Source organism: Perna viridis, chromosome 3, assembly GCF_037379345.1.
Source record: "Perna viridis isolate PV_CMFRI_1.1 ecotype Kerala chromosome 3, ASM3737934v1, whole genome shotgun sequence".
NCBI lineage: Eukaryota > Metazoa > Mollusca > Bivalvia > Mytilida > Mytilidae > Perna > Perna viridis.
In genome coordinates, this window is record NC_142447.1 from 20,980,729 (window position 1) to 21,003,524 (window position 22,796).

General features: G+C 36.1%; 1 protein-coding gene across 5 annotated transcripts; it reads right to left on the minus strand.

Moving 5' to 3' along the window:
- Nucleotides 1-922: 922 nt before the first annotated feature.
- On the minus strand, nucleotides 923-21,392 carry LOC148621400 (uncharacterized). 5 transcript variants are annotated; one of them, XM_088575732.1, is made up of 4 exons: nucleotides 21,080-21,388; nucleotides 18,681-20,195; nucleotides 3,782-3,870; nucleotides 1,787-1,968 (listed from the first exon to the last, which is right to left on the minus strand). In XM_088575732.1, exons 2-4 carry the CDS (start codon nucleotides 20,193-20,195, stop codon nucleotides 1,926-1,928), a joined length of 1,647 nt encoding a protein of 548 aa, XP_088431858.1. In that variant the 5' UTR covers nucleotides 21,080-21,388; the 3' UTR covers nucleotides 1,787-1,925. The 5 variants fall into 5 exon arrangements, 4 of the variants coding, with proteins under 4 accessions (XP_088431857.1, XP_088431855.1, XP_088431856.1 ...); XR_015921177.1 differs by lacking the exons at nucleotides 1,787-1,968; nucleotides 3,782-3,870 and adding exons at nucleotides 3,877-15,562; nucleotides 16,034-16,209; XM_088575731.1 differs by lacking the exon at nucleotides 3,782-3,870 and having other exon boundaries at nucleotides 923-1,968; nucleotides 21,319-21,392.
- Nucleotides 21,393-22,796: the final 1,404 nt, after the last annotated feature.

A 22,796-nucleotide genomic window follows, 5' to 3' on the forward strand; every position in this document is an offset into this window, starting at 1 on the left:
AAGTTTTATGGTCGTCATCATGAACTTTTGGATCGTTACGGTGTATCCATCTGCACCATGAAAACTGATTTTTTCAACAGGTCATAGTTTTCCTTTCCTCGTTCGTCTACCCCGGACTTGATTTTTTATGAGCAACTCGGCAGGTGTTTCTAGAACAGCAAAGGACGGTGCACCTGCACTTTTAGTGGAGCCCGAGTTGCTCATTTGCCTTTGTTACTTTGTATGTATGATTTTAGTTACTTTATGTTCTTTGTTGTGTATGTCTGTTTTCCAGACTGGTCTTTGTCCCTGGATTGCATTCTTTTGATTACCGCTATAACCTTTGGTTCCCATGATTACTCTTGCTACGTGAAACCTCCAAATCGAGAATAGGAGGTACACAATGGAAATACGCAGTAAAGACTGTGAAAGTATGATTACATTCCATTCAGTTGCGTAGGAGGAGTTACATGTATGGATAAGAAATAAGAAATGGACCACTCTCTGTATAACAGTGGGAAGTACGGACGGAAGGAAGAAAGGAAGTACACCCCTGTCCCTATGTACCTCTAATTTGCAAGTTTGTGTATAACAAGCAGTGATGAAACAAACGTATATTAGAATTTGTAAGTCACGTTTTAGTTTCATTTTCCTTTTTGGAATTTCCGATGTAGAACGTATGGATATCCGGTCCGATTTACATTTTATTGTTTACTCCCGGGATCACGACGCGCTGCATTACAATGCAAAATAGTCTATGCTTTTCTTAAATTTTTAATTTTTTTTTTTTTTTTTGTCAAAAGACTTACACCATAAAATCTTTTGCTTTTTTGAAAGTAGCAGCCATTGTAAGAATCATGCTAATTATAATTACACCAAAAAAAAAAAAAGGTACACGTTTTTATTTTTGTCATGAAGTTGTTTTTTTTTTGTCTATATGATGAAATATATAATCATTTATTCGAATCGTTTCCCTCTTAGGAAATAATTTACATTGAAAATCCAACAATTTCTATTGTGTTTCACTGTCATTTACAGGTTTATCTACTTTATTTTGAATTTTATAGTACATCTTTATAACTTATTAGTACATCTTTAAAACTTACATCTTCTATAAACGAGGGTCATATGTCGTATGTTAATTTTTGTTTACTATAACATTTAAAACAAAATATCAAAAAATAAAAATATGTAGGCTTTTCAATCATGAATCACATTTTGAATGACTGTTAGCGGAAGTGTAACTTAATACTGAACTTAACGCTATGTTAGCAACGAACCTCCATGCATTTAAATGGTAGACGAGGACCTGTTCTCGCTAAGCCAAGGAGTGACTTGTCGAGACTTGCATATCCTTTTATTAACAATGTTCCTGTGTCTACATTTGTACTATTGAAAAGTTCTTCTTTTCCGCTAAATATTCAAGAATTCATTTGCTGACATTTTCTAAAGAGAGATAAGAACATTTAAATGTGCCAGTCGAAATCGAGTTACTCTCTGGTAATTGAAATTCTTATTCTGCAAATAAACAATCATTGAGGGTCACGTGGTTTCTGTGATTCAGTTACTATCAATGCAATCTCAATCAATTTAATCAATATGTGATTTCTTTTTTATTTTACACCACTTCGCTAAATGGCTAGACCGATTCGTAAAGGTATTAAACTTTTGCTCTCCAAGTCGTGATTTTGCTCTTTCTACTACCTCGTTGGATTCATAAATATCTTTGTCAGAATAATCATGCACAAAAACATTCTGATCAGCAAGTTCAAAGGTGAATTTTTCCTCGACCACCGTTCTTGTTCCAGTGATCCCTGGGTAGTTATAATGAATAATATCACAAGACACCGTTTCGGGGTACCCAACTTGAACTACGACTGCATGATGTGGCAACCAGCAGTACGAAAAATTGATGACGTCACCAGGTAAAACGTCCTCTATTTTCTTTATTTGTCTATATGGCAAATCCAATATCTTTTTATGACCCGTCTGAAAAAAAAATAGAATGAATAATTTTTTAATCGGTCCTCAAGATTTTTCTAGTGTACAGTAAAGGAAATGTACTACATATATCGTCATATTTAGTAAAATAAAACATGCATTTTAAAGTATCAATCAATATTTCATTCAGACTCTGTCCATGGTATAGGTGGAATAATGTGCAGTATAACCCATCGTACAAAGATGCTTTATAGATCTACATATACAAAGTAACTACATGTATGTATCGTCCCTTTTACATTTTGACGAAAATCATTCACTCATCTATACATATATCAACCAAATTATGATTCACTGTGGAGTGTGGAAGAACCGGGAATTTTCTGTATCAGATATAGAAAACTCAATATTTGTTTAAAACTCTTGCAAAGGTAGTACAAAAGTGCAATAATTGAATGATAAACTTAAACCGGTTTTTTGGTTTGTAACTGATACTGAATTAGCAAAAATGTAAATTTGTTTGTTTGTTGGGGTTTAACGTCCGAGCAGCAATATTTCAGCTATATTCAGATGATGAACATGAAATGATGATGAAATGAAAAAGGGATGGGACACAAGGACAATGGGGTCGACAAATTTTGATTGCCACTGGAAATAGGGAGATTTGGGTAGGGTCGGGCAATTTAGCCTCCTGTGGCGGAGCCCTATGGTTCCTACTCCGGGAGAATACCACAGTAGGGTTCTTTAACGTGCGAGAAACGTGGCATCTTTCCCAACACGGTGCACCACTATGGTTTGCGGTCAGGTTTTCCGTATTATAGCCTGACAACCCCAGCATGTAACACGCCAGGGGTACCCCATTCCACCACCTTGGGCACACATCCCAGTTGCTCTGTGGGCAGAGCGCCCTAGCCCCTGGCTAGGGTTCTGAGCACTATTTAGTCGCCTTTTACGACAAGCTTAGCGCTGCTGCAGGCCTATTCTTTCAACACCCGGACCTGCACGGGGAAAAAATGTAAAATTAATTTTATGTTTTTTTTACACGCATCTATCACCTCTTGATAGACATTTCAAATGCCAACCACTTTAAAGACTGTTCGTATAAAAATCAGGCAGATTCTATGACATTGGCTGTTCAGAGTATTATTTACCAGTTGATTACTTTATGGATACATTTGCCTAATCATTATGACAACATACTGTGCATTATTTTCCTTGCCAGTCCATTATAGGTTTAACCGGTTATATTGTGTTAATTATCGGTTCTCGGACATGTTATGGCTTTTCGAACCAGTTCATTATGAATTTCAAAATTTTTAATTTATTAATTTTGATAAACGCTTCCTTGTTTTCGTTAAAAAACATATTCCAGTGGCGGATGCAGCGGTTTTCATCCCTCCTTTTTGTTGAAATATTTGTCATTTTATGTGTAAAAATAACAAAAAAAAGGCAAATAATGTCTTAACACCCTGAGCAACCCTGACTGGCACCCCTCCTTTTCATGGTGTCTGGATCTGCTCCTGTTTTAGTTCAATCAAACCTACACGTGTCTGCTATCTGAGGACATGTTTTATCATTTTTGATCAGATTTCAAAGCATGTGTTGAAACTCAACAATTTTTTAAACATGTTAATGACTGTATTAAAAAATGCACGTGTTTTTCTTCATAATAGACCAGTAGTAATTGTCCTTGATCAGTAAAAATGACCCTGGAAGGCTTTAATTATCCTCGGCGTTGCTTCGGACGGACTAATACAGGCTTCATTGGGCTATTATTACAGACCTTGGACAAACAATTGGTCCATTATGGAAAAACACATTCATTAATGCTATAAAAATATAAAAGCAATTGATTCTATACTGGCGTGATCCGGCTAGATTAACCTTTATTACGTGGACAATCAAGATCTTGAGGTTTATATTAGTCATGTTGAGCAAGCGACGTAAAAGCTGCAAAATAAAAACATAACAATCATAAAAACAGATAAATAAAAAAAGTGTGAAAAACAAGGTCAAATTTCGCGCATAGAATCTTATCCAATGTAAATTTATACTTAACAAATATTAACATAGATGTAAATTATGATAGAAAGTCCATAAAAATCCACACGGAGAGATGAAATGCAAGTTCCAAAACAAACGCGGGAAGATTATTCTTTGTATCCAGCAGGAATCATAAAAAACAACGGGAATTAATAAATAACTTCTTTTGATTGTAGACAAATCAAATATTATGATGTTTGTAGATGTCTAACGTTTGTAGTTCGATCACGTACAATGACAGCACCATTTTTCCAATTACGAAAGGAGTGGAGATACGGGGAATTAAACACGTTGTATACCGTAACGTAACAATACATATAGATTAAAAACGTCCAATGATGTAATATTAAGTTCGTAACAAACATGATCGATAATCTCGAAAATGGAGTTAATTTGACTACAGTTGATAAAATCTTGATCCTTTAACGAATTTAACTTTGAACTCCTATAAAAACAGAATATGTAAATATGAGAAAGGACACTCCCCTTTCTGATATTTATCAGATATCGCAATTCAAAATAAAAAGGTCCAAAGTAAGTGAGCTCATATAATCTATCAGTTTGATGTGAATCGCAACTGTCACAAAACATGTAAATAAAACAGCCTAACGTTCTGGTTTTGCACTCCCTCCTCGTGTTCGACAAGTATCTATTGCCCACGACCCAAACACGCGGCTACTCTAAAATTTGTGAAGGGAGATGACGGTTCGATGGTAGTTGAGTCATGACATGACTTGAATCTCAAACTCTTCTCAAAGTTCGCTCTACAGTATACAAGCGGGAATGATAGGTGAAATCAATCATGTACCAATTATCAACAGATCTGCTGATCTTATTGCTGCATCTGTGAAATGACATCCTTGATGTTTTATGTGTTCGTGATGATGTTTCACTACGAACGTTGACACATGATGACGTCCAGGTATGATTAAGGGTGTCTTTCTCCTTAAGGCTCAAGTCAGACTTTTCTATTTGACAGTCTACTCTCAGCAAGTCAAGTTCATTGAAAAAGGGATTCAGATTTCCAATAGAGCTCCGTTTTGGAAGAGGCTTTTTTTCGCAGAAGACAATTTATATCTTCGTCATAGAACTCTGATTGTAAATGTCTATAAAAAAAGATCGTGTTCTTCAAGAGAAATATCGCGATGTTTGGATGAGAGGAGGGTCGAGGGCCCTACAAACCAAATATCCACTGTTCTGTAGTTGATCTTGTTCTTCGTGATCCATTGCTCAATGACGAGATGTGTATCGTCTTGGTTGGTATGTACGAGTTGACTATCGTGACTGGTACTCTTAACGTTTTATTTAAACTAAAAACCAAAAGGGAACAAACATGCTGTTGATCGTGGATAACATGCCCCGCTTTATCCTGTGTCGAGGAAGAGACATTTGTCTGCATATATATCTCAAGGGGTTACGTTGAAGTGGTTTGTCATTGGAATATATATTCACATCCTCTCGATTAGGAGCCATATCGTCCAGAGCAAATGCTAACATGACTTTCGGACTGTTGGAAGCACATTTGTGTAGCCTCAGATTTCCATATTTTATCACAGCAGTTAGAGTGTTTTTCATTAGGTTAATGGGGTTTGAAGCAACCGCAGCATGATTTTGGGCAAGAAGTCTTGAATTGTTCCTACTTGTGATATTCCTGACACTTCAGTAGAGTTGTCTTGCTCTATGGATTGTCTGTTCCTTGTTTCTTGGCAACGAGTTTTTGTGTTGTGGATAATGCAACGTACGGCTGGATTTATTTCTTTTTCGTTTTCCGATTTCTAATCAGTATTTGTTTAATTCTAATCTGGCCTTAGATTTTAACTAGTGTTTAGAAACGTTAGATGCTGGTTTAGAATTAATCCTATGTTCGTGTGTGATAAACAATCTAGAGTCGTTCTTTAGGTCACTCATTTCGTTGATGAACTCAAAGAATTCCGAGAACGACAAGAAAGAGGCGTGATGTTTGGCCTTATATCTTGTACTGGTATTACCCATTTTACCTGTAGCTCGTATGCGAGTTTCGTGACAATATGCCTGATTACTGACGCGGAGTCGAAATGTCCTAAAAGAGTCCGATATTCAGGAGTTTCTTTGATTGACTATAACTCCTATATGAAGTCGCTCAAGTTGTACAGTCGTTTATGGTCATTATTGCTCAGTTTTATAAAAAAAAAAAAAACAATCCTCTTTCAACAATTCGGACAATCCCACAAGATTTGAAAGCCCGCACTGGGTTATTTGCATTTGAAGCTTTGATACTGATTGCGTGGCGCGAGGACTCGGTACCAGGTCATTACATAAGATCAAATTATCGGCGTCTGACTCGTTTAGCTCATTCATAACGTACTTGAGAGTCGCCTTCCAAGCACTACAGGATTCTGCTCGATCATTTAAATTGTTTTACGCTTAAGAACAATAAATCATTCCGAAGCAGAAATTTAGTTATCTTAGACGTTGTATTCCCGTCGTTTGAATTGGCGTGATTTCCCATCACTTGTGACATAGGCTGTCGAGGGTACGAATATTAGAGCGTAATTGTTCAGCAGGTGCGAAATGCTAAGAGCATTCAAAATGTCGTTTCTACGTTGTAACGGTCGGATCCATACATTGTCTTAAGACTTTGTTAAATTGGAAACCGACGTCATTCTTCGTGATCCATAGCCCAATGACGAGATGTGTATCGTCTTGGTTGGAATGTACGAGTTGACTATCGTGACTGGTACTCTAAACGTTTTATTTATCGAGGTATAGTAATTTCCATAATTTTGCGACAGACAGAAAATCGATAAAAACAGTACCTGCCAAATTGATGAAAATTATCAGTTTTTTTTTAAATTGCAAAAATTCCAGTTTACGGGCTGTCATCAAGCCTTCCGACGAGATGCTTGCTGAATTTCCATTTCCTGAATCTCCAATCCTGTTTCCTTTTGCGTGAATGCTATTTTTGTTTTTGCAGCTCGGTAGCGACTTGTTTTGTTTCGTCGTTTTCGTTGTGTGTGTAGAAGTAACATTTGCTGCGCCCAATACGATGAGAGTGTCTGTATTGGCCAGACTTCAACAAGTCTGTATCTGGCAGGGATTCCATATTCTCTTGCAATAATTTCAAAGAATTTTCACCGCAGAGTTGCAGCCGTCTGCCACTCAAAGATGGACACTTTGTCCAACACGCCTTTCGGAATTCTACTTAGTTTTCAGTTTGTCTAAAATACTTTTAGTGGGCACCAGTAATTCGCTCATGAAGGGAAACGAAGGCCCAAGGTTCTCTCGGAATCTCTTGAACATTCTGAAGGAATGCATTTACATTCACTCATAGGGGTGGGATTTTGTCCAAGTGATGTTGTATTTGTGCACTATATACATGTAATTTTTGACCCTATAATGGTAATGGACGTGTCGCAGTGTATTTGGGACCAAGTGATGAATTGACAAAATGGCTATACAACTGCTATAAGTCTAAATAGGATGATCATATACTTTTATTTTCAATACTGAAAATACAACAGCCGTGTAATAATACAGCGACCTTATACAAAGACAGTATAACCAAGAGTAATGGTGAAAAGTTACTGGCCGTAAAACTTTTCGCGGGTGAAAGCATGCAAAATTAGTGGTGCATATAAATTTTACTACGTGTAAGAAAACGCCAAGTCATTGGAGGTCATGTCAGGTCATGTCAGGTCAGGTCAAGTCAAATGAGATATGAATGTGTATGAATATATATACATGAAACAAATATGACAATGATTGTGAAATAATATAAATGAATAAATGAGAAAAAATATATGAAATAAATCATCTGTGACATACTCCCCCTTCACAATACGAAAAATCGACTCCGATTTTTCATTTTGAATACAACAAACAAAATATATACAAATTATAATCATGAAATACTAATAGAAATCAAACACATGAAACATCAATCAAATTAAATTCATTTTTTTCGAAACAATCCATCATACGGGCTTTCATACTTCAGACAATTCAGAAGTAGGGTGGACTCCATCAATCAGCTTAGAGTAAGAATATTTAATCTTCCCCGATTTCCGTTGCTTTTGAACAGGATTATGTAAAAATGGAGTAACAATACCATTACAAGTTTTTCGTTCTACAATAAAACTATTTAACTATTTAATGTAAAATGTAATTCAAACGATCTTGCATCTCATCATATTTCTCTACTTTAGTAAGATAAGTAGTTCTACCTATGCATAACCTATGATGATTCCACATACGAAAACCTATTGCAATAGTTACTAAAATAACTTTACAATCTATTTTCTTTTAGCTTAAGTTCACCGTCTTATATTTCCTCTTTAAAGCAACTCAAATGGTCTTGTTCTAAATCAAGAAATTCTCTTCATATCTCTTTACCCTGTCTCTACTGAGTGTTCATAAATCTGGTATACCAGCAATGAAATAAACCAGTTTCGGTCCACGTATGTGACGCAAGTCATGTAATGCCATACTACATAATTTTGAAAGCTTTCCCCTGGTTGAACTTTGAAACCTTTACAGTCAATGCCAATCAGACTCCTTCCTCTACTGAAATATATGTAAGAATGATGATGCATATCTAAAATTAAAACAAAATGTCATGCGTTTATGCTTCACTACCATGTATGTATGAGGCAATCACCCCTATAAAATGCAGAAAAGCAAAAACGGATGAACATACATAATAACTGTCTAGTCAAACAACTCAAGAAAAAACAACATCCTGATAACGTTCAGGTTTTCTAGTCTGTCTCTCTGAACGACGTAATACAGGCTCATCATGAACCTGCTCTATGGCTTCAGCATCATTTACACTTGAATCATGTATAGATCTATCATTTCCGGTACGATCGGTAGTAACATATTTTGATACGCTTTCACGATTTGACGGATCTATATTCTGACTAATAGTGTCTAATTGAGACACATCTAAATCAGTGTTTACAGTAGAAGGAGTATGATTGCCATTTTCTGACGAAGCTTCATTTTCAAACACATAAGATCTATCTCCTGACCCAGATATACTGCTATAACTGGATGTACCGGGAATAAATATCTCCGCTGATGGATTCAAAGGATCAAGGTTTCGTTGCTTGTCCCTTTTATCCATAGCAGGTACAAAATCGTCTTCTGAATCAGACTGACTCTCTGTATCAAAATCAATATAATTTCTACCCTTTATGCTATTTCTAGCATCTGGAACTCAATGGTCTTATTTAAAAGTTCATCATATGACTTTTGTTCAGAATCTGGTTTTGACTTAGACGCAATACGTTTTTGTTGCTTGACGTCTGACTCAAATTTAAACTTGTCTACAGCAACTGATATAATAGGTAATATCATGTTCCTATGAACAGTTTTTGTCGAACGACCAAATTCTGACTTCAAATTAAACACAGGGATTTCTAGATCTGGTTGGGATACAACAATATATGGCTCTCTACTCCATCTATTCTGTATCTTGTGCCTGCCTTTGAAACCTACGTTCTTAACTAACACCTGATCACCAGGAAGTAGAATGGACTGACGGACTTTCAAATCATACCTATTTTTGTGACGTCTACCGGCTTTGGCTGCTGACTTTGCGGCTGTTTTGTTAGCAAAACTAAGACGTTTTTCTAAGTTTGATATGTAAGCCGAATAGTCTTTGCTCACTGCCATATTTTGCTGATGACCTAAAAATGCATCTGTAGCTAGACGAGGGTGCCAGCCAAACATACGATAATGAGGATGAAACCGGTACTCTCATGTCTTGTAGCATTTAATGCACGTACAAGAGGTGTTACGAAGCTCATCCAATCAAACTTTTTATCACCATCTAATGTACCTAGCATCTTTAAGAGTGTTTGATTGAATCTTTCGCACTGTCTATTTCCTTGTGGGTGTAGTTCTAGTTTTTTTCACACCGGCAAATTTACACAATTCTGATATGAGCTTGGATTCAAAGTTCCGACCCTGATCGCTATGAATCTTTCCTGGAAAAGATGCAGAAAATGTTCCCATAAGCATTCTGCTGTAGTTTGTGCTGATTGATTTTTTGTAGGGTATCTCGTAAAATGATCGGTAATCACAAGAATATGTTCATAACCACCTTAAGATGCTCTAACGTAAGGTAATCAACACAAACTAGCTCTGATGGTTTGGTAGTACTATTATTTATCAGCTCAGCCCTAGGTCTTGTCTTGCGTAAAATTTTTTAGAAGTGATAACCTTCTTATCTACACATCTTTATCCAAATAAGGCCAGAAATACTGTAACTTAACCAAAGACAATGTCCTATCACGACACTGGTGAACATCATCATTGAGACCCCTCAGAACAGCATCTTCGTACACAGATGGTAAAACAAGCTGCAGAATGGCTTCATTGTATAGATTGTATTTTCTGTACGGTATACCATCTCTCAGTAAAAACTTGTCCCACTCCCTGTGTAACTTTCTGACTGTGTCTGTCCCCTTGTCAACCTGTCACTTAGTCAACCTATGCCCAAACTCAGGTAAATCTTAAATCCTAGAAATAGACTTTTATCATACCTCTGCTCTCTAACCCAGTCTAACTTACTGAACTCTCCAGAATCGGATATATCACGTATATCGACTGAATGACTCAAAGATGATATATCTGTAGAAAGTGATAGACACTCAACTACAGGGTTTTCTTGTACTGATACTACATTTGCTGAACAAATAGCTTTTACCACATAGTTGAAGACTTCGTGTACCTCTGGTCTCACTATTGACAGTATGTCAGCATCTACGTTGGACTTACCGGTTCTATAAACCAGTTTAAAGTCATAATTAGCAAGAGATGATACCCAACGATGCCCTGTAGCGTCCAACTTTGCCTTCCCCAAAACGTAAGCAAGTAATTATTATCTGTTCTTACCTTAAACTTGTTGCCATACTCATGGAATTTGTCTGTCACGGCCAACTTGAGAGCTAAAACTTTTCTCTTGTGTGCCGGATAGATCTTTTCAGAGCCTCTCAGACTACGACTAGCGTATGCTATAACCTTTTTCTGACCTTCCTGACATTGATAAAGAATAGCACCTAGGCCATCACCACTAGCATCAATGTTCAGTATAAAAGGCAAAGAAAAATCAGAATAAGCCAAGACTGGAGGATTCGTCAATTAATCTATAATCGTATCCATGGCATTCTGTTGGTATTCATCCCAAATCCAAGATGTAGGTTTGACTTTTTTTTTAGTTTTTACCTTTTTATTCGTATGATGCCCAATCAACATATCGTTCAACGGTTTCAACGGATTTTGGCATAATGTTTCACAAACTTACGGTAATAAGACGTAAAACCGTGGAACATACGTAGGTCCTAAATACCCTTAATTGCGGGCCAATCTTCAACAGCAGAGATCTTATCCGGGTCGGTCTTAATACCCTGAGCAGACACGACAAACCCTAAATACCTCACCTCTTTCTTCAGAAACTCGCATGTGCTGCCTTTCAACTTCAGACCGTTCTGGCTAAGTCGCTTAAATACGAAGTGCTCTTCGATGGTCTTAGACAAAATTATAATGATATCGTCGAGAAATATCAAACAGTCTCGTAAATGTGCCTCGCCCATGCACTTATCCATCAATCTCTGAAACGTAGCTCCCGCGTTAGTCAAACCGAACGCTAAACGGTTGCACTCATAAAATCCCAACGGACCTAGGTTAAACGCTGTCTTATAATTATCCGACTCCTTCAGTGAGCACTGCCAGTAGGCCGAACTTAAATCAAGTTTTGTATAAAACTTGGAACTTGCTAAACAATCAATGATATCGTCGATACAATGAGGACCATACGAATTTTGAATCGAACTCGAATTTAACTTCCTGAAATCAATATAAAATCTAATCGAGCCGTCCTTTTTGCCTACGAGTACGATATTCGATGAAAAAGAACTTTTAGATTTACGAATGCATCCTGCTTCCATCATTTCCTTCAAATGTTCCTTCACTTCGTTATACATGGACGGAGGTACACGACGATTAAGTTCTTTAAATGGCGTATCATCCGTAAGCGAAATATCTTGCTCTACAAGATCGGTGTATCCCATATCTATAGGTCCAGTGGAGAATATCGTTTGCCACTTGCTAAGTAACTTTACTAAGCGGTCACGCGTCGGATGTGAAAGGTAAGTTTTAATACCTAAATCACACATCTCTTCCTAGGACAAATATGCAGTATTTTTCTTCTATGAAACTATCTTTTCATCTTACTCAGCGTGTCGTACTATCTCGCCTTGCTCAAACTACATATAACGGATCTCGGCTTAATATGAACTACCTTCGCTGTCATATTAGAAATGCGTACTGGGATTTTACAACTAGATCATTTTAAATCAACAACTATACTATCCGACAATTTGCCTTACTCGCTCGCCGATTTAGATCGATATACACCAATAACCGTTATACCCGACATAGGCTTCATCTTCATCGTGTTCCTATTTACTGATTTGACCATACCTACTTGGCTATTACTAACAGATGTATACGCTGAATTTCACTCTGGTGGAATTGGACCACAAACTTTATCAGAACAAACCTTGTATGGTCTAATTATATTAGTACCCAATACAACTGGTAACTTCCTATTATACTCTGTCTGTGAAACAACAAATAAAGGAACCCGCATAATATCAGTAAATAAATCAATACTAATATCAACCTCGACATAACCTAAATACGGAAGTGATGAACCACCTGCCACCTTAAATGACAACGAAAACTCATCAAAGTTCTTAATATCTGGAAAAGGATTTAATTTTTCAATATGAGCTTGTGATATGGTAGAAATCATGGATCCACTATCAATTAATGCTCTTAATTTCAAATTATAAACATAGACAAAACTCCATTCACTGAACCTATCATTCTTGACATCAGAGTTTCCTCTTTGTTGTCCTGTTCCACAAAATCACCTTTAATGGAGCATGGTTTCTCAAATAATCTGTCCGGATCTCCAATCTGCTCCTTTATAGAGACCCTTTCTCGTTTAAATCAGGGCGAAAACTATTTTTGGAATTTTGTCCCCTGTAGTTATCTCGACTTGCGTATCGGTTACCTCTAAAATTACCCCTTCTGAAAGACGGTCTTGTACCTCGATGATTGTGATAATTATTAGCACTACCACTAGTATTCTGATTACTATTATCAGATTTGTTTTCCTTCATCACCGCAAATTCATTTTCGTATGAGCTCATCTTCTTATTCAGACACTCAATCTGCTACAGAATAGTATCAAGTTTCTTCGCTTCATCTCCGGCTAGTACAGTTTGGTGTTGTACACTTTCTGTCCTAGCCTTAGTTGCGCTAGAATTCTATAAATAGAGTTCAATGGCGCGTATCTCTTTCCGTAATAAGTCAAAGTCATGAATATTATCGTGTTTATACCGACTGGCATTTTTCAATAAAGGATCCCTTAACCCTGACCAAAACTTTGACCTCAACATCTCATTCTTCTCTTTACTACCTACAACACCCTTATCTACAGCCAACTGTAACCTATTCTCCAACTTCAAACCATAATCAGCCACTGACTAACCGGGCTTTTGACACTCCATATAAAACTGCTATAACAAAACCTCATTGCTGAAGACATTACCGTATACCCCTTCTAGCTTCTCAACAATCTAACTAGGGGTAGCTAAAGAAGGAAGTGCCAACAAAAGACTTCGAGCGTTACCTTTCAACCTACCACGAATAGACAGGGTCAGAATAACTTCCTTATCTGATCAAACATCTAACCTCATATCGCAAAACATCAAAAGAAACTTCACTTTTCTCCCCTCCTGAGAAATTGAGAATCATTGGTCTAGAATAAACAGGGTTATTCACAGGATAACGTGCCAGAGTAATCAAGGGAACCAAGGTTATAGCGGTAATCAAAAGAATGTAATCCAGGGACAAAGACCAGACATGGAAAACAGACATTCACAACAAAGAACATGAAGTAACTAAAATCATACATACAAAGTAACAAAAGTAAATGAGCAATTGGACTCCACTAAAAACTGGGAGCATGGACCAGATGCACCGGTAGGGTAAGCGTCCTCTGCTTTTCTAGAAACACCCGCCCAGTTGCTCATAAAAAGTCAAGTCCTGGGTAGACAAACGAGGAAAGGAAAACTATGACCCGTTGAAATCATCAGTTTTCATGGTGCAGATGGATACACCATAACGATCCACGAGTTCATGATGACGACCATAAAACTTCTATAGTAATGACTTCAGTCTTGTAGCAACATAACCCTGTTCCAGAAGCCTATTTGTTAGAGTTCTAGCGCGATACAAAAAGTTTGCGTAGTTTCGGCAAGCTCTGGCATAACGTATGAGTTGTGATATGAACACTCCATACGCCGGAGCCGAAGGGATGTTGCCACAGATGAAAGGAAAGTTAACAATTCTAAATGAAAAGTCATCACGTTTGTCATAAAGTCTGGTCAATAGTTTTCTTTTACCATCGATTTCTAAGTGTAGGTGAAGATATGAGGCTGACTTGATGACGATCTGACATAAAATGAGTAGACAAACTTCTATCGGAAACAAGGGGTGGGGTCTGGATGGTGTAAACTCCTGCTTAATAGTGGATTTAGGTGAACTCTGAAAAATAGGTTTGGTGGAGCTATGAACCAACTCTGTATTCCCCATCCGATGATGTATGATGATGGTGTCAATGTCAGTCAATGATCCGTAACTTTCGATCAGTGCAAATGCATAACGTCAATCCTTCATGCGGATGAACGAACTATCTAACCATTCAGTCGCAATCCGTAAAAATAAAATTCCTAATAAGATCTGGTGATATCAAAATATTGAAATCAAAATATGCATATAAAAATATCAAAAACATTAAATATATTTTAAGTTATCAATAAAGAAATTAACTGTTTATTTATTTTTTTTTCAATAAAATAAAATTGTCTGGAAACTAGATCAGTTCGCTCGAATACGTGAGTACATCAGTGTAAAACGGTTTCATCCAGGAAGCATTCATGTATGCGTAACGCAAACTGGAACATCAAAATCAACAATTGGGTATATTACGGTGGTAGGATAATTCAACAACTCTGTTTTCACACGTTGTCTGCCGTGTTGAACACAATAAGAAAACCTTTTCTGTGCATCTTTGAACAATAAATACTAATTCAATATATAATTCACAAATAACATATATACAGTGTGACTGGTATAATTCAGGTTGCGCAATTGGATGCAAAATAAATTTCATTCACCTTCATGTCGATGTATGTTTCAGAATTCACAGTCGGACATAGATATGTTGTGCACATTAATATACAATATATTACGTTGAAACTCGTCGGTGCTCCTGAATATTGGATACGACAGCTACAAACGGCTCCATAGCAAAATCGCTGATACATACTTTTTATCCGGGCTTGGACAATTTGACTGGAAATACATTTTAAAACGAAATCTGCTTGTAAACAGAAACCCGTCAACTTCTATCACCTATCTGATCTCGGTGGAACCTCCGAAATGTATTGTAGTGTATTTGGGACCATGTGATGAATTGATAAAATGGATATACAACTGCTATAAGACTTGATAGGATGATCATCTACTTTTACTTTCAATACTGAAAATACAACAGCAGTGTAATAATACAGCGCCCTTATACAAAGACAGTATAACCAAGAGTAATAGTGAAAAGTTAGTATCCTTAAAACTTTTCGCTGGTGAAAGCATGCAAAGTTAGTCTTGCATATATATTTTTATTCTTGTAAGAAAAAGCCAAGTAATTGCAGGTCATGTCACAATAATTGTGAAATAATATAAAAGAATAAATGAGAAAAATATATGAAATAAATCATTTGTGACAGACGGATCCTAGATCTAGACACATCGTTACGCTTGATTCTTGAGGTTCTGAACTGTATTCTTTGTAACTCATATTATTTTGAATGTGAATCTATATGTGGTTGTGATGTCAATTTTGTTAATACTCACGTCACACGTAGTGTATTTTCTATTTTTAAGTAAGATATTTGCTTGACGTAGGCATGGTATGAATAATATTTAGTGTGTCCTTGTATATTAAGCCACAAACCTTATTTGGTGAGTTGTCTTTAACCACGCGGTTTTGGAAATTCCCACGGTCCGTGTACCGTAGCATTGATCACAGAATCAGCTGTCTGTAACTTTTTTTCTATACCGTTTTGATCCAGCTACATTAACCATTATTATGTGGATGTTGAAATAAGACAATCAAGGTGTTGACGTTTACTATAGTCCAAGCAAGGTAAACAATTGCGAAATAAAAACATAACAATCATATAAACTGATGGATAGTAAAGTGTGAAAAAAACATGGTATAAGTTAGTGCATAGAATCTTATCCTATCTAAACTTACACTTAACAAACGTTTACATAGATGTAACTTATTAAAGAATGTCCATAAAAGTCCATATAACCCATGGAGAAATGAAACGAATTTTTCAAAATTGCAGATTACGTACCATTTTTTCAACCGTTAGGGGAGTGAAGGTACGGGAATGAAAGATTAATCAAGGAAACCAAGATTCATGGAAAACAGACACACACAACAAAGATAATAAAATAACCAAAATAATACATACAAAGTAATGAAAGTAAATGGGCAACGCGGACTTCACTAAAAACTGGGACCATGGTCAAAGTTCACCGGTTGGGTAAGCGTACTCAGCTTTTCAAGAAACACTAGTTTTCTAGTTGCTAGTAAAAAAGTCAAGTCAAGGTACCCGAAAGAGGAAGGAAAACTGTGACACGTTGAACAAATCCATTTTCAAGGTATAGATGGATATACCATACCGAACCACGAGTTCTTGATACACTTTGTATACAGTGCATTTAAGGTACGTATAGATTAGAAACGCTCCATGGCGTAATATTAAGTTCAGACCAAAAAATGATCGATAATCTCACAAATAGAATTGATTTGGCGGCAGTTGATGAAATCTTGATCCTTTAACTAATATAATACATATAAAGACAGAATATTAAATAATGTGACAAGATATATTTATTCCAATATAATAGGGAAATTTTCAACTCATTGTGGTATCAAGAAGAATTGGGATTTTCCGTATCAAACATAAATAACTTTTAAAATATTTTTTATCAATTGTTGAACAAATCAACTAAATTCTGAACAGATCAAATACTTATTTCTTTTCCTTTTTAAATTTTATAGTACTTCCTATATTATTTATATCATTCTTACCATTTTAAAACATTCCAAACCAATATGTGTTGCATAAAATAGTTTGTGAATTCTAATGAATGATATTTTTTGTAAACATTATTGAGCATGTGCCATCCACTGTCTGTGTCTTCCATGGACACCCTCTTAAAGCGATTTGTTCATTGTACTTAGGAAGTGAGATGCCCCCTAGCGTGTATTAACATTTGATGGTTTACTTAAAAAAAACAACACAAAAAAAAAAACACAAAATTCTACATATTCTAGTTCAAATATAGATCGTTACATTGTTTTATTTTGCCGTGTTACATGTATACAATTCGAAAAACCAGAGAACGAATTTCCGATAGCGTCGAAATTCACTCTTGGTTCAATCTGTAGACAGCCTTTCAGCAAATGCAAGATTCAATTGATAAAAGAATAACGCAAATAATAACACGGCGTCAAGTGAATCGATGAGATTGCCACTTGAAACTTGATTTAAATACTATTTAAAATTGTCGTCGCAACTAGAGGAAATAGCATTCGCAATTGCAAAAAAGAAGTACATGTAGCAATGCTACATATAAATGGGAGGGAAGTCAATAGGCTGAACAATGCCATGAAAAACCAAAATCTAATAGCAGAAGAAAAATTGCTAAAAATTGAAAAATATCAGACATATATTGTAAATTTCGATATGCTATACACGTGCTTTAAGGGGTAACCTCTCATCAGCAGCATTAGAATCAAATATGTAGGAAGATCATAATCAAAATACTAGTGGTATACAAGAAGTACTCAAGACAAAAATTATCGAAAGAGGAAGCCAAATCCATTACCGAGATTTTCTACCATATGCAATGCAAGGAATAAAGCCTCAGTGTTTTATTTATTTTTAAATTTGGAATACTGCAAAAAAGTACACAAAATTACGGGCAGCATAACGGAAGACCTATTTAAACTGAGAATGAATTCAGATACATGAAACAAAAAAGGTGAGAAGTTTAGAATTTAGAATCAAATTAGAATCCGATGAAAGCGGAAAAATACTTATGACAGAGAGGGTTCGTACCAGTTTGAGATACAGACGCTCCGTATCGGTCATTTTGGCCATTGTGACGACCGAAGACTTTATTTGAGTGAGTAATTACCATTGTCACAGCATAAGCTAATGACCACTGCCTAGAAAACCAGTTTATAAGTTGCAATTGTAAACAAATCGTACATTTCTATAATGAGAAAATCTAAGTCGACGATTAACATAGGGTTAAACTTTGAGAATGTCGTCAAGATAAAAGGTCAAGAACAAGCTTGTCTACGTGCAGTGCAACAGCTCCTTAGATGTGTATCATGTTCCTTGTTGTAGATTAGATATAGACACATGACTTTGCATTCAATAACCTTTGGATTAGTTAGTTATCAAACATAATATTTTAGCGAAAAGCAAATTTGTCAATTAGACTCTTGATGTATTTGTGCGTCTTAACTTACATTTTTTAATTGCATGTTCGTATATTTATTATCATGGACTCACCTTACAGTCCATAGCAAGATGACTGGAACGGTTATGGAGAGCACTAAAAGCTTGTGAACCTATCTTATCTTGAGCTCTTTTGACAACTTCCTCAGCAGGCAGCACATTCTCGCCACTAAAATCATAGACATACACTGACGTTTTCTTCAAATTAAAATAAAAGTCTTCCTTCACTACAGTTCTAGTTCCAAACATCCCTGGGTAATTAAAGTGGACGACGGTCACCTTAACCATATCAGGAATTCCGGCTGCAGACGAAGTTTTCCCAACAACGACGCCCTCGTGGTACAAACCGACATACGGGAAAGTGATGACGTCACCGATCTTAATCATATTGCCGCGTCTAACAACTGGTTTCGGAATGTTTGAAGCTGGTTGAATGATAGACATTATTGTATCAATCAAAAATGGAGAAACACAAGGAATTGCTAACGCAATAGCTGTACTTATTCCACAATACAACCAAGAAGCGTGAAATGTAACTGACACGCCAATGCTTATGAGGCAAAAAATAAGAGATGACATCAATTTGTTACGTTCTCTGTCAAAACATTTTAAACAAAGCATTCCTTGATCTTTCTTCCACTTCAAGCTCATAATTTGATCAACTATAGAAAGAAGACTTGCAATTACAGCCACATGAGCAAATCTTCTGATAAATGGTTTCATTTTGTCGCAAAAGCGAATTGCAAATTTCAAAACAACTTTCAACATCCAAGAGATAACTGATTTGACATAGGCGGAAAATGACTGAAGTTGATGTCCATATTTCATTCCTAATGCAATTTCATTCGATTTGTCCTCACAGCTATTTGAAAGAATACTGTAAGCCTCTTCCTGTTTCCCCTTTTCAAACTTATCGGCCATTTTGTTTGCACGTTTTATAATTTCAGCTCGAGGAAACGGTTGTGATAAATACCGTACAACGTCAATGTTCTCCGATTTCACATCACAACGTTTGGTCTCCCTTATAACAGTCATTTCGCATGTTTCTGTTTTCTGGAAATGTACGAGAGTCAAGTCCCCGACAGCAGGGTCAGATGGGTTTGCCTCGGCTCTAGTTACAATAGCATGGTGGTTATATAAATTGATACCAACAAAGTATCTATGAAACCTTATGTGATCACCGGCTTGAATTTGATTTATGTTAGATACCGTTTCATGCTTGACACAGTCCTCACAAGTAAACTCTAGAGTTTGAAGGAATTGTACAGCATCTGGAGCTTGGTTTCCGATGCCAATTACACTTGCAAGTTCAGTTTCTTCTAGGGTTTCTTCAATATCGATAGTATTGATAACATCCCTTGTAATGCTATCGATTTCAGACGGAGATAGATGAATATCATTTTTTATTTCATCATCGATCTGCAAGTGCCTTCGTTCATTTTGAAACAGTTCATTGAATTCATCTTCGTATTTATCAAAACTGGACATAAAACTTGATAGTAAGGATTCATCCGCTTGTTCTTGTGGAAAACTGTTTCCACTGTAAATCACTTGTCGTAAGGTTGCCATCTAAAAAGTTATGACATAGATATGTAATGATACATTTTGTACATGCATGTACCTGCTTTTCAAATATACATGTGGTAATATGATACTAGAATTTTTTTGTGTCTAGTGTTTTCAATAGTTTGTACTTTTAAAATACCATTTGTTATGATTATGGTCTCTTGACTTAGTTTTAATATTAATTTATCTATCAACAATCAGAGATATAATAGTGTATATTTTTTAAAATGCTCATTTACAAACAAAAATAAATATCATACTTAATAAATCTAGCATGGAAAAGCCGACATTTCTTACAACAGTAAGTTCCCCTTCCTATCTGTACGTCGTTTAAAAGTGTCTCTACATGCATGTTTGTAAGTCTGAACCATGGCTTCTACGTGTATACTCGTCTTAAACGTGCTAACGTGTTTACATGTCTTAAGCGTACTACCAACACTATGGTATACATATTACTAGAATGTAAAGATGAATATGTCAAAGCGACAACATCCCAGCTTGGATGAAAAATGTCAGAATTTTGAAAATTTAAGGGTGGTTCAAGAAAAAAAGTTTCCAGACCATTATTTGCTCCTTTGCACAATTTTTGCACTAAATGAACAAACATTTTCCAACAAATGTTAGTGCCGACTCCCGGAACCCTCCCTATGGATCCGCTACTGTATGTTATCGATCGCTACTGTGTATGATTGTACATGTAAAAAAAATAAATACAACGCCGTTTTTCCTTCTTAAAACGGCTATACTAAATAAAAAAAAAACAAAAAACAAACAAAAAACAAAAAACAAAAAAAATAAACAGCAGTACAACTCTGCATTGGCATATATCTTTTAAGTACTTTTAATTTAGCAAGTATCTTAGAAGCAATATATTAATAAAGCTTTACCTTGAGCACAGGAAACGTTTACAATGAATGCGTCCAGTCATAAGGACATTGCTAAAAATAATTTCCTACATAAAATACTCGCTTAAGCATATCATCCAATCAAATTTAAAATCAACATTTACACTCTACTTCATGAACTATCGATCGTTGAATAAAACTTAATTCTAATACATCTAAAATTAGGGTTGAGTCCGGTGCTAATGTTGAGAACCGTTTAAAGTGTCTGAAGGACAATTTACCAGCAGAACTTCAACGCCTGGGGAAGATCCCCCTTTGTTTATTTGTATGTGTTATGACTTGTGATTTGACGGAGAGGATCGCCGGTTTATTTACTTAAAATGTAGGACAAATTCTTCTGTGTCTAATCTATGCAGTGGTTTGAAGGACATCTATTTTTTCCTGCAGAACTTATGAACATGACTTTAAGCTGGTCACTTACCTTTATGTGCCCGTCTACTCGATTTATTATTGGAATGAAAGGCATGGGTATGGAAGTATAGTATGGCAATTTAAGAATGACAATCGAATTTCGCGCCAACAAATTGAACGTGCGAATGTGTTTATGTATATTAAAGGTCTAAACCGCATGATACATGTCCATTCTCCAAAATTTTCTTTGGATTCACAAATGTCCATGAGAAAGAATTATCTCGGCCATTGTGTTACTGAATATAGTTTTCGTTTCATCAGCTATACTGGCGGTATTCATTAAAAAAACCCGTTTTGGCCAAACTATGGTTGATCAAAGTTACACAGCTGATCAAAACTTATTGCTATAAAAACATATATTGATGTGTGTTTTTACTTATGTTTTTTAGTATTATGTTACCAGTTATCACTATATTTCCATCTACATCAAAATGTTTTTGAAAAGAATTGTCTTCCTATTTTCCGAACTTGTAGTTAGTTTTTGGAAAGAACTGTGCTTTCATTTTCATTTTCAGTTGTTTCAATAAAAAAGTTACAAGGTTACCACGTTTGCCACTCTCCATGATTTGGACAAAGACGAGGAGCAGAACAGTTGCTGCCTTTCACTTACATTTAAATGGACTCGCATTAACATGGTTCAATGGCTTAGACCCAATAAAATATATGGGACAATCTGATGAGTTTTTTCCAGAACGTATATAAATTTTGGATTGCAACACCCATCTATTGTTATCGAATCAGAATTGTCTCAAGACCTAACACTTTTACCTGGATAAGGTATTGAAGAATTGTATGGTCAAGAAATAGAGAAGGACGAGATGTTACACAAGCCTAAAATATATTATCATTGAGCCAATGGGTGAAGCTGTGAAACAACCAAAAGGTAATTTTGAGTCGCAAGAAATGACGGAAATAAAACAACAACTAGCTCAGCTAACGGCCAAAGTTTCCTATTTGTCCGTTCGAAATTACATGTAGCAACACCACGACCTAGAACAAGGCCTCGAAATGCACATTGTGAAAACTTAAATGATATGACACAAAACATGGGTCCTCAATGTTTCCAATGTGGTCAATTCGGCCATATGAAACGATTTTGTACGAACTTTTGCACACAATCTAATCAACCTTCTCAATCCCAATTGTGCTATTCTTACGACCATTTTGCACTTAATGCTACAAGTTTAAACCCCAACCCGTCACACAGGTCTCAAATGCTACTGTTAAGTGTCAGCTTGAAATAAAGACAATTTCACTGCTCAGGAGAGTAACCTTTACATATCCTTGA